This window comes from Dama dama, chromosome 15 (assembly GCF_033118175.1).
Source record: "Dama dama isolate Ldn47 chromosome 15, ASM3311817v1, whole genome shotgun sequence".
In the NCBI taxonomy this organism is placed as follows: Eukaryota; Metazoa; Chordata; class Mammalia; order Artiodactyla; family Cervidae; genus Dama; species Dama dama.
The window spans coordinates 13,145,726-13,161,364 of NC_083695.1; the positions used below are offsets into that span (position 1 = coordinate 13,145,726).

The following is a 15,639-nucleotide window of genomic DNA, read 5'->3' on the forward strand; positions in this document are numbered from 1 at the left end:
AGTCTCGGGAGCTGCAGTCCATGGGGTTGCAAAGAGTCGGACACGGCTGAGCGACTGAACTGAACAGGATCCAACCCTCCTCAATTCCATAGAAGTCTGAAAGTAGAGTAAATGAGGCAGGATGGCTATCACCCAAAGTCTGGTGGGCCCAGGGCAGCAAAATTTGGTGCAACAATGTGATGAAGACAGAAAACACTTACCATGAAACCCTCTCCTCTTTACAAGAGCTAAGAGAACCTGAAAAGCCAAATTAGCTACAAATGATGACCTCTCAAAAAGAATTCTCTCTCTTGGGTTACAAAACATATGGCAGCTTCAAAGAAGAAGAACAAAGACAAAATGGCAGGAGGTCATAACTCATGACAAAGTCAAAGAGAAAACAAGACATTTCTTATTAGATTAAGCACTAAAAATACTATGACAGTATAAAACAGGTCATAATTAGCACCAATAAAATTTAATTCTGCAAAAGTTCACAAAATTGGACTCAGAAAAAAAAAAAAAAAAGAATCAGTCTTAATCTCTCAAAGCCTTGAATTATAGAACATTGTACATGTTGCTCATTTAAAGTTCAAAAGCTCACTCAAAAGAAACTCACAACAATGGTCATCAAATTTTTCAAGTTAATTCCTTGTAATTAATTGGATGGCATATCAGTAAATTCTTACAGGCAAATAGGGATTTGAAAGAAAAGTGAATGTGCTAGTTACTCAGTCATGTCTGACTCTTCGGGACCCCCGTGGACTGTAGCCCGCCAGGCTCCTCTGTCCATGGGATTTCCCAGGCAAGAATACTGGAGTGTGTTGCATTCCCTTCTCCAAGGGATATTCCCAGCCTACAGATTGAACCTGAGTCTCCTGCATTGCAGGCAGATTCTTTACCATCTGAGCCACCCTTTTGCAACTTAATTCCTCATAATCAATTGGATGGCATGTTAGTAAATTCTTAAAGGCAAAAAGGGGGTTTCTCCCCCCAAAACTCTGACTAGGATATCAATATACTATCAATGCCTGATCTTACAGGACTATGAAGGAAAACACTGACATTTAAGCATTTTTGAACAGGAAGCAGAACTAGCCATAGTTCTTTGAAGATAAAATATCCAAAAGTGGTTTGAAGTTACCACATTTGTATCCAAGTAAACTGCTATAGTTCAACTTTTTTCTCATTTGTGGTAGTATGGTAAGCCCCTATTAGTTTTCCTCCCAAAATAAAGAATTTGGGTTTTAACACAAAATATGTGGGTATTACATGGCCGATAACCTAGAGAACCTCCTATTAAGTTCAATGATCCACTGAGTGTAGAATTGCAGACAGCAGATTGTCATTTGGGGCGTGAAATATAGAATGTGTACTTAGAAAATTCAAAAATGAAAACAGCCTCTCTTTTCAGGACACTCAGCATCATCAAGAGGTGATGTTAGTGGACTTTTGTTCCATAATCTCGACTGAGTGTATTATGGAGTTAGCTGGCAATAAGGGTAGTAAGCTGGTGGTAAGGGAGGGTGGAAAGACCTCACGTCAGGAATCAGGTTCATAAAGAATATAAATCTACATGAAAGGTGAAATCACAATATAAGGGGATTCAAATCCTAGCCCTGACCCCTCCCATCCATGTGACTTCAGACAAGACGCCCATCCTTCCTGAATCTTAGCATCTCCATCTGTGAAACAGATGGTGCTGGGCCAGCTGCACAAGTGTCCAGAGGATCAGACAACCAAATGCACATGCAGTCTTAGCCCAAAAGAAGAGAAACCAACATTTGTTACTGAAGAGAAAGTGACAACATACAGGGAATCATTCCTTCCTTTCAAAGAACATATCAAATCCATTAAAGCTATAGCTAATCTGTACACACAGCAAGGGATCTAATAAATACATGCTAAATACATACAATAAAGATCACAGGAAGGAGAAATCCCAAAAGAACTCATTTTTAAACCTACGTAGAGAATTAAATTCCACTAATTTCAATTAAGTTCTAGTAATCATGACAATAATATTCTATTTCCAGATCATAACATAATGCTGAAGTTGTTCAGGTAAGGAGGGTGGTACCACTCCCACGCAGTACAGTTCAGTCACTCAGTCGTGTCCGACTCTTTGCGACCCCATGGACTGCAGCACGCCAGGCTTCCCTGTCCATCACCAACTCCCGGAGTGTACTCAAAACTCATGTCCATTGAGTTGGTGATGCCATCCAACCATCTCATCCTCTGTCATCCCCTTCTCCTCCTGCCTTCAATCTTTCCCAGCATCAGGGTCTTCAATCTTTTCATATCAGGTGGCCAAAGTATTGGCACTTCACTTTCAGCATCAGTCATTCCAACGAATATTCAGGACTGATCTCCTTTAGGATGGACTGCAGTCCAAGGGACTCTCAAGAGTCTTCTCCAACACCACAGTTCAAAAGCATCAATTCTTCGGCGCTCAGCTTTCTTTATAGTCCAACTCTCACATCCATACATGACCACTGGAAACTCCCACCCAAGAACATTTTAAAACAGGTGTAGGAGGAAGCGATGCACAAGAGACAATGCTGAAGGATAAGAAACATTCCGAAAGTCAGGGTACAGCCCCACTCAATGAGTAACCCCTCCCCCAACCCTGGCTAAGGGGCTCTCCGCCGGGAACTGTGGCATCCCGCTTACCACCATTTTTAGCTTAATTTTCAGGAGGGTGTGTATGAGCGTGCATGTGTGTGCACACACAAGGTCATCAAAAGCCCTGAGTCCACGTGAAATGTAGACAGAGACTAACATAGGCACTGGCTGACGAGAATGTTCCAGAAAGAAAGCAGAACACTTGTCAAGTACTTAAGATTCACATGGACCCACCTTATAACATAGAACCAACTTCCTGCTCCAAACAAATTGGCATGTTGAAAAACTGCCTGTTGCAATTGGGTATGAAATACTGTTAAAATTGTCACTCTATTCCCACCTAGGGGCTTTGTTAATGGAATATCGTTAGAGGAGTATAGAAAATAAATGGAGGGGCTGTCCTGGTGATCCAGTGGTTAAGAATCTGCCTTGCAATGCAAGGGATATTGGCTTGATTCCTGGTCTGGGAAGATCCCACATGCCGCGGAACAACTAAGCCCATTTGGCACAACTACTAAGTCAGTGCTCTAGAGCCCAAGAACTGCCAACTACTGAGCCCAGTCCACATGCCACAACTACTTAGTCTACTTCAGTGCTGAAACTACTGAAGCCCCAGCACTCTAGAGTGCTTGCTCCTCAACAAGCCACCACTGCGAGAAGCCGGGGTACCACAATTAGAGACTAGACCCCCGTCACTGCAACTAGAGAAAGACTGCATGTACAGCAACGAAACCCACCACAGCCAAAAATAAACCAATAAATCTCTGAAATAAAAGCAAATGGAGAGACATGTAGAAAAAGGAGTAGCATCAGTAATGATTTATAAAACTAATTGCATGGATAAAAATAGAAAAAGAAATCAGAAATGGACATTAGGTCCAGACAAACACTGTTTGATTCCACTTACATGAGACACATAGAATAGTCAAACTCATAGAACCAGAAAGCACATTGATAGATGTCAGGGGCCAAAGGGTGGGGAATGGGGATGGGGAGTTAGTGTTTAATGGGAGGACAGGCAGGTTCAGTTTAGGAAGGTAAGAAATTCAAGAGGCGGACGATGATAAGAAGTTGCACGACAATGTGAATAAACTTGGTGCCGCTGAATGGTACAGTTAAATATGGTTGAAATAGTACATTTTATAGTATGTGATTTTACCACAGTTTAAAAACGTATCTGAGAGCCAATTTTTTTTTTAAAAGGAACAAAATTGGAAGGAATCATGGGAATTCAAGACCAGAATTCAAAACCAGTGATTTCACCTCTTGCAGGAATTGTGATTCATTCTGGAACACAAAGGCTTTACTAGGGGCTTCCCTAATACCTCAGCTGGTAAAGAATCTGCCTGCAATGAAGGAGACCCTAGTTCAATTCCTGGGTTGGGGAAATCCCCTGGAGAAGGGATAGGCTACCCACTCCAGTATTCTTGGCTCAGATGGTAAAGAATCCACCTGCAATGTGGGAGACCTGAGTTCGATCCCTGAGTTGGGACGATCCCCTGGAGAAGGGAAAGGCTACCCACTCCAGTGTTCTGGCCTGGAGAATTCTGTGGACTATATAGTCCATGAGGTCACAACGAGTCGGACACAACTGAGCAACGTTCATTTTCACTTTCTTTTCAAACGATACTAGAGATTATCATACTAAGTGAAGTAATCCAGACAGAGAAAGACAAATCCCATGTAATATCACTTACATGTGAAATCTAAAATAGGATATGAACTTACCTATAAAACAGAAACAGAATCATGGACATAGAGAACAGACTTGTTGTTGACAAAGGGTGGGGGGGAGCAGTGGGAGAGGGATGGAGTGGGGGGTTAGGGTTAGTAGAGGTAAGCTTCTATGTATAGAATGGATAAATAACAGGTCCTACCGTATAGCTTGGTGACTATATTCAATATTCTACAATAAGCCATAATGGAAAGAATATTAAAAATAATATATATATGCATAACTGGATCACTTGCTATATAGCAAAAATTAATACAACATTGTAAATCAACTATACTTCAATAAAAGAATTTAACTGATGAAGGGGTGGATGGAAATGAAACTGAGACATCTGGCTTTGCCGTGACTTATATCAAGCACCTGTGAAGCAGAAAGAATTCATTCATCCAACCTCACACTGTGTTGCCACACGTGCCAGATGAGACACAGATGATAAGGAAGCAAGGGAACTGAACTGAGGCCACCCACAAACTAACACAGGCTTTTTGCACTGTTGTGGAGATGCCTCCCAAAGGAATTATCATGAGTATTTAATAAAAGAGGAAGGAAATTAATCATGAATTTCAAGCTTAGAAATTCACAGCAAGGGAGTTTGAAGGGAAATAACCATACTCACAGTGATGCAGGAATAAACTGGAAAGAAGAAAACTATGGGGAGAAACTAAAAAATGAAAATATATATTTAACTAAGATTCTGATAACTTAATAAGATGATTAGAGATGTGAAAGCTCAGCTCACAGAAAAACTTGAGAAAGATTTTCAAATTTTAAAGCTTTTCTCCAAAATGTTCATATTATACATATATTCAGTCTAAACAAATGAAGATTTCCAGTTGGAGAGGCAGACCTTAATAAAATACTTGCCATATAACAATCTAAGTTCCTTCACCTCGACTTATCTGCAACACTTATCTGGTTCCCAGACAAATAGTTCAGGTCACTCAGTCATGTCTGACTCTCTGCTACCTCATGGACTGTAGCCCACTAGGCTCCTCTGTCCATGGAATTTTCCAGGCAAGAGTACTGGAGTGGGTTGCCATTTCCTTCTCCAGGGGATGCTTCCCGACCCAGGGTCGAATTCGCATCTGTTGCATCTCCTGCACTGGAACGTGGATTCTTTACCACTTGGGCCACCTAGATATCCCCTTGGTGCATCCACAGAAAGGGATCTCTAACCACCTCTTTAGGTTCTAGGGACTTAGAACCACTGATGTCAGATCACTGGAAGATTCTATATTTAAACTCAATTAGCCTGAGGCCTTCCTAATTGACTTCCATCAAATTATACGTTAACACAGTTTCTTAACATTTGGAGGAACTTAAAATTTGAAGGAAATTTTGACTCTCTCAAAAATCTGCTGAGTAACTGGATTGTTTTGTGGAAAAAATGTACAAACTCACAGATATAAAGTCTGTGTACAGTTTCACAGTCTTCCCATGAACTACTGCTTTCATCTGTTATTTTTTTGTTGTTGTTAGAGATGGTTGGTAACAGCCATGCGTGCTTTTTCATTTGCTATAAATCTATTCATTAAGACTTTCCATTACACTCTCAAAAAAAATTATCTTTAAGAATTAAACACCACTGTCGTGGAGAAAACAGAACCCTCTTACACTGTTGCTGGGAATGCAAACTAGTACAGCCACTATGGAGAACAGTGTGGAGATTCCTTAAAAAACTGGAAATAGAACTGCCATATGACCCAGCAATCCCACTGCTGGGCCCCATACACACCAAGGAAACCAGAACTGAAAGAGACACGTGCACCCCAATGTTCATCACAGCACTGTTTATAATAGCCAGGACATGGAAGCAACCTAGATGTCCATCAGCAGACGAATGGATAAGAAAGCCATGGTACATATACACAATGGAATATTACTCAGCCATTAAAAAGAATACATTTGAATCAGTTCTAATGAGATGGATGAAACTGGAGCCCATTATACAGAGTGAAGTAAGCCAGAAAGATAAACACCAATACAGTATACTAATGCATATATATAGAACTTAGAAAAATGGTAATGATAACCCTACATGCAAGACAGAAAAAGAGACACAGATGTACAGAACAGACTTTTGGACTCTATGGGAGAAGGCGAGGGTGGGATGATCTGACAGAACAGCATTGAAACATGTATATTATCAAGTGTGAAACAGATCGCCAGTCCAGGTTGGATGCATGAGACAAGTGCTCGGGGCTGGTGCACTGGGATGACCCAGAGGGATGGGATGGGGAGGGAGGTGGGAGCGGGGTTCAGGATGGGAACACATGTAAATCCATGGCTGATTCATGTCAATGTATGACAAAAACCACTACAATATTGTAAAGTAATTAGCCTCCAACTAATAAAAAATAAAGGAATAAAAAGAAAAAAAAAAGAATTTAACACCCCTCCATATTCCTGAAAACTTCATACTTTAAGCTACTTTTGAGGAGGACAGATGATGCTTTATCAGTCTTTTTTGCTCTGGCTTCTAGGAAGTTCATGATCACATTATATTCTCAACAAAAATAATTAACACTCATCACTCGCATTTTCTTCTGTCTCAACTTTTCCATTATATTTGTTAATTTTGTTGTGTTCATTTTTTATATATATTTATATAAATTCCAGTTTTCCATTTCTTCCCCAACCCGCCCAAAAAAAGACAGACTTTATTCCCCATTCTAATTTTTCTTAAAATTTTCACCTAAATATAGCTAATAAATGTGGAAAAGGAGTGACTACCTATTAAATCACCTGTTAAATCACATGATCTCTAAACCAAAAACTTTAAATCACATGATCTCTAAACCAAAAGCTTTTTCTTAAAGTGATTTACAAAAGATGTTTCACCAGTGGACTAAAGAGTTAAAAAACTGGCATCTCACTAAAGGGCATCAAACTTCCTTTTATAACCTATTAGGAGGTATCCAAGAAGAAGGGCAGGATTATGTGAATGTGGCCTTTCTGGCCTAAAGTAGATATTAGACCCAAACCATAATTGAAAAGTTGAGCCACTTCCACTTCATCACCTTTAAAAACTGCCCCTTATCTGACTTCCACTTTCTCCACACTCACTGAAAGGCCAACAAATGAGTTTAGGCTGGACACAGCCAGCCATCACTCCCAGAAAAAAAACACCATTTGACATCCGCACTGAGAATTCTTTTATGCATTTCACAGATCCTACGTGGATTCCTGACAGCTCACTGGGCCACAGACACCGCCGGATTTTTGAGCTACATCTGCAGTATCTTTTCTACTCGGGCAGCTGGCATAAAGTGGGAAAATTCATTACCATGCTAATGATGTCCTATTTAAAATTCTGGCCCTGATTATTCTGTGATTAAATCTCTCCCCTTGACGTCTGCTTCCTTTATATCCGAGTTACAGTATGAAATCAACAATATTAATAAAGGACAATACAGATTACCAACTTATACACAAGAGAGGGAAATGCGGTTCTATAAATCCCAGGGTTGTCTTTTTTTCTGAAAAACAGATGTAGCAAACTTAAAAATGTTACTGATTCTTTCTCATACCACTCTCCCTTAAAAAAACAAAACACTGAAATCCACAATTAAAGGTTTATAGTTAATTTCCACAAGTATTCAGAGGTTGAAAGATAGATTTAATCTATTTACTGCCCCTAAAACTGCTCAGACTTCAAATGTGTTCTCCTGAAATCTTAAGAACCACCGATGGGGTATAAGCACCCGGCTTCCTCCCCTCTTTAAACAGACTCTGTGTCACTGAGTCAAAAGTCAATAGATTCATAATGATTTCTGTCTCCCTTGTCCCCAAGTACTTTGGCATATTTCAGTCCTTCTCACATTGTTCTGTCTGCTGCCACCCCAATCTGTATATCCAACTCAGACAACTCAAGCATCTTCCATGAAAAACTAGCAAGCTTTATCACTGCCTTAATTAGACTGGAAGATGAATTTTAAACATTTGAACAAAAAAGAAGATCCAAGGTCTGGGTCTGTGAGTCAAAATAAGGGAAGAAAGGACGAATGTTTCTTGTCAACATCTGGCCCCGGTAAGTGAACAAATATTTATGGCTATATACTACTTTTAATGACATCATGCTGGATACTGCCAACAACAAAAATGAAACCTAAAGACTGTGCTTTCAGCTCAGTGGGCTCACAGTTGAACCAGAGACATCATATGTAATGACATTGTAAGCGATTTAGAAAAGCAAGTTCATCTGCGATGAGCCATTACATACACTCTGAATGACAGAGATTGTGAATTATCCCCTAAGACTGCAGATCCCCCTTCCGCTGCAGACACAGAACCCCGACTGGATGCGGACACACACATGGCTGGGTCAGCCCACCTAGAGCCGGCATCACAGAGCCTGGGTCCCTGACTGCCGTGACCACTGGCCTGCACACACGCATGGAACCTAGGAAAATGGTGCTGATGAACCTATCTGCAGGGTGGAATGGAGACACAGACAGAGGGAGCTGGCATGGGACACAGGAGAGGAAGGAGGGGGCGGGACAACTTAAGAGAGCGGCGCTGACATATACACATGACCGTGTGTAAGCCAGGCAGCCAGTGGGAAGCTGCCCAGGGCACAGGAGCCCAGCCCAGTGCTCTGTGACGCCCGGAGGGCAGGATGGGGCGGGCGGGGCAGGCTGAGGGTCCTGGGGGAGGAGATTCATGCGTACTTATGGCTGATTCATGCTGTAGGGCAGAAAACAACACACTGCTGTAAAGCAGTTTCTACAAACAGTAAATGCTGGAGGGAGAAAAGGGAACCCTCCTCCACTGCTGATGGGAATGTAAACTGATGCAGCCATTATGGAGAACAGTATGGAGATTCTCTAAAAAAATACTAGGAATAAAGCTACCATGTGACCCAGCAACCCCACTATTGGGGATATACCCTGAGGAAACCACAATTCTAAAAGACACATATACCCCTAATGTTCATTACAGCACTATTTACAATAGCCAGAAAATGAAGCAACCTAAATGTCCATCGACAGATAAATGGATAAAGAAGATGCGGCACATATATACAATGGAATATTACTCAGCCATAAAAGAATAAATTTGAGTCAGTTTTATATATGGAATCTAGAAAAATGGTACTGATGAACCAATCTTAAGGAAAGGAACAGAGACACAGACATAGTGAATGAACTTGTAGACACAGTCGGGGGGGAAGATAGTGGGATGAATGGAGAAAGTAGCATCAACATATATACACTATCATGTGTAAAACAGACAGCTGGTGAAAAATTGCTAAATAACACAGGGAGCCCAGCCTGGTACCCTGTGATGACCTAGGGGGTGGGGTGGGGGGGGAGGCTCAAAAGGGAGGGGATACACGTATAGTTATGGTTGACTGTTATATGGCAGAAGCCAACACAACATTGCAAAAAAAATTTTTTTAATAAAAAAAATAAAATAGGAAATAACAGAAAAATTTTTAAATAAATAAAAATCTGTTTTTAAGAACGCTACACATTGCTCATTTTTTTAAGAGTCTTATGTTAAGATGTTTTATCTAAGATTAAAAAGAGTCCGCTCATGGTAATACCTGCAGCAGCACATTACTTAGTTCAGTCGCTCAGGCGTGTCCAGCTCTCCGCGACCTCATGGACTACAGTACGTCAGGCTGCCCTGTCCATCACCAACTCCCGGAGCTTGCTCAGACTCATGCCCATTTAGTTGGTGATGCAATCCAACCATCTTGGTAATGTGCAGAAGCACATTACTTCTTTGTATTTGCCCTACATTTAAACTTGAGCACAGAGCTCACTCCAGATTTTTAACTCTCAAAACCCAACATATAATAGAATGTGGACCTTGGTCTAGTTTAACATCCTATCAATGGATAAAAGCTTCACTTTACTAAGAATTTCTTTGTCTTTCCCACTCTCACCAACCCAAGGTTATTAATTTGGTTCACCTAACGCCAAGTCACCTCAGATTGCTTAAAAATTAGCTTCAGCCTATAAAGCACAAGGAAGGGATACCCAGGTGGCTCAGTGGTAAAGAATCCGCCTGCCAAAGCAGGAGCTGCAGAGGATGCAGTTTCAATCCCCGGGTCGGGAAGATCCCCTGGAGGAGGAAATGACAACCCACGGCAGTATTCTTGCCTGGAAAATCCCACGGACAGAGGAGCCTGGTGGCTACAGCCCACAGGGTCTCAAAGAGCCGGAGAGAACTGCGTGCGTACACACACACACACACACAGGGGAAGGGAAGCTGATCCAGCAAAACCCCAGGGTAAACACAGAGAATGCCCTCACAACGGTAATGAGCCATCTGCAATTTAGAACCGTCCATGGTGACAATCTCTCATTCCATTTGTTTATGTTTTATTCATCATTTTGAACACACTTAGTCAGGTGACAATGATGAGACTCAAAAAGTACCGCACAGCTTTTTTTTCCCTAAAAAAAAGAGATATTAATGGCTTTCAAGAGCTTAACTGTTCAAATGAAAATATTGCTGCATCCTATTATATATAGGATGGATAAAAAGATCCCACTGTATAGCACAGAGAACTATATTCAATATCCTATGACAAACCATAATGGAAAGGAATATAAAAAAAAGTACATATATATATATATATATATATATATATATATATATATATACATATATCTGAGTCACTTTGCTGTATAGCAGAAATTAACACAACATTGTAAACCAACTATACTTCAAGAAAGTTTTTTTAAAAAAGAAAATATTGCTGAACTAAATTTGTTCTCATCTTTTCTCTATGATATAAATTTCCTGTTTCGCAGCAAAAGTCTTGTGATGATAACATAAGACATCTCATAGTTTTCCTTGTTTATATTTTTATTTTTTTATTTTTTTTTTAAAAGGACGGGCGGGAGAGTAGTCTGAATTGGGTTATGAGGCCCCCACGCGGGGTACCTCACCTCAGCTGTTGAACTCACTTCGCTGGCCATGAGTCTGTTCCAAGCTCCGGCTAAGGAGGCAACCACCAGGCCCCTCCACAAGGGCAGGGTCCATGGCATCTCCTGCCTAGTCTACCCTCGCGCGGAGCCCCGTTCTCTGGGAACTCACCTCCCCGAAGCTCAGGGAGGGCCCTGTGAGGGCCGCTCTATGGCCCTAGTCTCAGACCTTCCCAAGGGACATTGGATAGAGTGACTAAGCGCACTCAGTTCGTAGCCCCACCCTTGTTTATATTTTTAAAAATTTAAAACAAATTTATAAAAATTTATAGCAAAATTTACTTAACTACAAGATTAGACTTACAATAACATAATAAACTGCAGCATTACATCTTGGAGGAACATGTTGTCCTTCCTCAGGACTACAGTTATATACTAAGGCTCAGATGCATAGTCTCTAGCTTACATATTTGGCAAAAAACAAAGCTTTGACCTGCAAAAGTGAAAAAAAGATAAGGCCAACTTAGAGGTGTCCACGGCTGAGAAGACACAAAAACGGTTGACAGTCGCATCTGTCATTCAGATAACTACAAAGAAACCTCTCTCTACAAAATTTAGTAAGCCTTTAAGACAAAATGTACTAACAGTGAAATGATACACCTGTTTCTACTAGCTGATTTCATATTTGTTTGGTTTTAAATGCTAATCTTCATTTACTTCAATTTGTAGAGTATTTTCAAATAAGTGTGTTAAAGGTGTTAGTCACTCAGTCACATCTGACTCTGCAACCCCTGGACTGTAGCCAGTGAGGCCCCTCTGTCCATGGAATTCTCCAGGCAAAAATGTTGGGGTGGGGAGCCATTCCCTCCTCCAGGGGATCATCCCAACCCAGGGATCAGACTCAGGTCTCCTGCATTGCAGGTGGAATCTTTACTGTGTATGCCACCAGGGTGGCCCCATTTCAAATCTGGCTACCTAATACCTTCATTCTTGTTTCTTTTTAAACAAGTATACTTTGTAAATACAGTTCTTTATTAGCATAAATGTCATTCATTTTTCTAGTAAACATTTACTTAGGAAATATGATTTACTGTGTATGAACTTTGCCTTCCAACAACCTCTAGTTCCCAAGAGAAGGGCAAAGGTGTATGCACACACACACAATCTCAGGATCTTAATAAATTAATGCAGTTAATCTGTACCACTTAACTAGATTATGAGATGGATAATCCATCATCTCATTTTACTGGTAAAGAAACAGGGTCCAGCATCTATTGTATTTTAAATATAAATTTTCTCCCTATGATTTCATTCTGTATATTAGAAACTGAATCATCAGAAATTCTTTACTATTTTTTTTTTGAGAAACAGGTTTGACTTTATTAATTTGGGCTAAACCACAATCTTCTGAAATTATCCCTCAGAGTGAAACTTCAAGGTGACCTCATTTACTGTTAACAACTAGACAAGAAAAGACCACAAGAATAGTTTAACTCCTGCAACAAGTGGACACTTTGGCCAAGGCAGCCTTTTCTGCATCTGTCCCTTCTTTGTGGGCAGTTCTCAGGAAAGCCCACAAAGAAGAGGCACTCAGTGGCCTTTCCTTGGTTTTCCCAGAGCCAGCCTGCTTTCTTGTGCAATTGTGCAAGCCAGAAGGCTGAGCCAAGGAACAAAAGGGAGATAATTGTCAACCAGAAAATCCTCAAGACCTGTGCCAAGGTGGAGATTGCTTCAAGCCATCACAAGGCCATTAGCAGGCACAGAGTCGAGGAGGAGGAAAGACAGGAAATGAAAAGGCATCAGATTGATAGCAAAACAAACGCTGACAGAAATTGTGCCCTATTTTCTAGGGCTCCTGCCAAAAATATCCTGTGTGGCTCCAGGACAGCCTTCACAGTAAAGGGTACATGTGAAGCCATACAATAAATAGTACGCATATTTCATCAGGCAACCGTGTGACCACTTACCATAGGCAGTTCTCCCCTGGTCCAGTTCTTGCCTGAGTCTGCTGTAAGCTTCTTTCACACTTCCCAGCTTTTGGACGTTCCTGGAGCTCAGTACCAACAGCTTGTGGAGAAGTCCCTCCAGCCCTTCCCTCTCCAATGTCAAAGATCTGATCTCCTCCGTCAGCTCCTTGGCTGTACAGAAATGGCTTCCTGCAGCGCATTGTGGGAGAGAAGGTGGGAAAACAAGCATTAGAGCATCCCTACACACGGAAGACGCAGCCATAGCTAAGCTGTACTGTCAGCAAGAGTCCTGTGGACTGCAAGGAGATCAAGTCTGTCAATCCTAAAGGAAATCAACCCTGAATACTCATTGGAAGGACTGATGACGAAGCTGAAGCTCCAATATTTTGGCCACCTGATGCAAAGAGCCGACTCGTTGGAAAAGACCCCGATGCTGGGAAAGATTGAGGGCAAGAGGGGAGGGGGTGACAGAGGACAAGATGGTTGGATGGCATCCCCAACTCAATGGACATGAGTTTGAGCAAACTCCCGGACACAGTGAAAGACAGGGATGCCCGGCGTGCTGCAGTCCATGGGGTCACTAAGAGTCGGGCATGACAGCAACTGAACAACAAAAAGAATAACCGTGTGAGGTGAGGAAACTGAAATTTGCAGCTATGTGCAACTACATGAACAGTCTTTTGTGGAGGGATTTGGAAGCACACCAACAGTCCTTCTAAAACTAGAAAAATTTCCAGTCACTTTTTCACCTTTTCTCATTGTATTTTGTTTTAGAGGTTCCACTGATTAATTCATATACTTCTGAAACACAATGACACAAAAATGTCCCAGTGAAACCCAGGGAAGCTACATGGTATCATTCCATTCAAACATCCAAACGTCAAAGAGGTAAAATATTACAGTAGGGTGGAAAGCAAATGGGCCTTGGAGTCAAACTAGACTGAAATTCAAATCACACTCCCCCGGTAACTCAAACTATGACCTGGAGCAAAAAAATTAGCATATGGAATTTCAGGACAAACTTCTTACAGAATATGATTGTGCTAATACCTGCATTAGAGATGACTGCAAGAATAAACTTGAAATTCTATAAAATTCTGAGCAAAATATAAGGCACATCGAATTTATCAAGGGTGAAAGAATCCAGGTTAATAGATGGAAATTAATTGTATTTCTAAATACCAGCAGCAAACAATTTGAAGATGAATTTTTAAAATACTATGTATATTTTAAAATTCAAAATACTTAGGGATAAATTTAAAGAAACATGAGAAAACTTCTATACAGAAAACCATTTTGAAACTTCTGAGAGATCTAAAGAAGACTTAAATAATTAGAAAGACAAATCATATATACATATATTAGAAAACTGAATACTGTTAGGGTTTTCATTTTCCTCAAATTGATCTATTGATTCAATACAACTTCAATCAAAACCTCATATGAGTCATTTTTAGAAATTGAAGAACTTATTCTAAAATATAAAAGGAAATGCTGAACCAAAGCAATCATTAAAAGGTAGAACAGAGTTAGAGGACATCTGCTGCTTGATTTATTAACACTAAAGTTACAGTAAATGCAGACAGAACGGTCCTGGCATACAGACAGACAAACAGCTCTGGGGAACAGAACAGACAGTCTAGAAGTGGACCCACACTCACAAAGTTAAGTGATTTTCAACCAAAGTGTCAAAGCAAGTCCATGAGGAAAAAGGAATGCTTTCAGCGGAATACTGGAACAAGTAGCTACCTACCTGGGGAAAACAGTAACCTTGATACATACCTCAAACCATACACAGAATTTAACTAGAGATGGATCACAAACCTAAATGAAGACGTGAAACCTATAAAGCTTCTAGAAGATATAGAAGAATATCTATCTAATTTTGGGGTCAGCAAAAATTTTAGAAAGGACACAGAAAATATTTATTATAAAAGAAAAATGGATAAATGGACTTCATCAAAATTAAAAACCTCTACTTCTCAAAAAATACCATTAAGAAGATGCATAGGCAAGCCACAGACAGGGAGAAAATATTTAAAATACATATATCTGATGAAGAACTTGAGTCCTGCAACTCAACAATTAAACCACAAATACTCTGACTGGCAAGTGGACAAATTATGCCACAGACACATTACAAAGATATACACATGGCCGAGAAGCATATGAAAAAGTGCTACCAGAAAAATGGTGGAGATTGAAATGTACAGCCACTTTGAGAAAGGTTCTGCCAGATTCTTATAACCTCAACATACACCTATCCTGTGATCCAACAATTCCACTGCTAGGTATTTACCCAAGAGAAATGAAACACATAAGCAAAAATTCTGGACTCAGATGTTCACAGTCGCTTTACTCACAACCCCAAACTGAAGACAATGGAAACATCCATCAGTTAGAGAATGCATAAAAAGTGATACATCTACACATCAGAAGACCACTCTCCAAG

At 40.5% G+C, this 15,639-nt stretch overlaps 1 protein-coding gene across 3 annotated transcripts in view; it reads right to left on the reverse strand.

The window, feature by feature from the left end:
* DISC1 (DISC1 scaffold protein) overlaps positions 1-15,639 on the reverse strand; it is a 388,287-nt gene that overhangs the window by 185,819 nt on the left and 186,829 nt on the right. For all 3 annotated transcript variants that reach the window (XM_061161490.1, XM_061161488.1, XM_061161489.1), the window contains one exon: positions 13,188-13,376. In XM_061161490.1, coding sequence (XP_061017473.1) covers positions 13,188-13,376 — 189 coding nt within the window. The remainder of the gene's footprint in view (positions 1-13,187; positions 13,377-15,639) is intronic.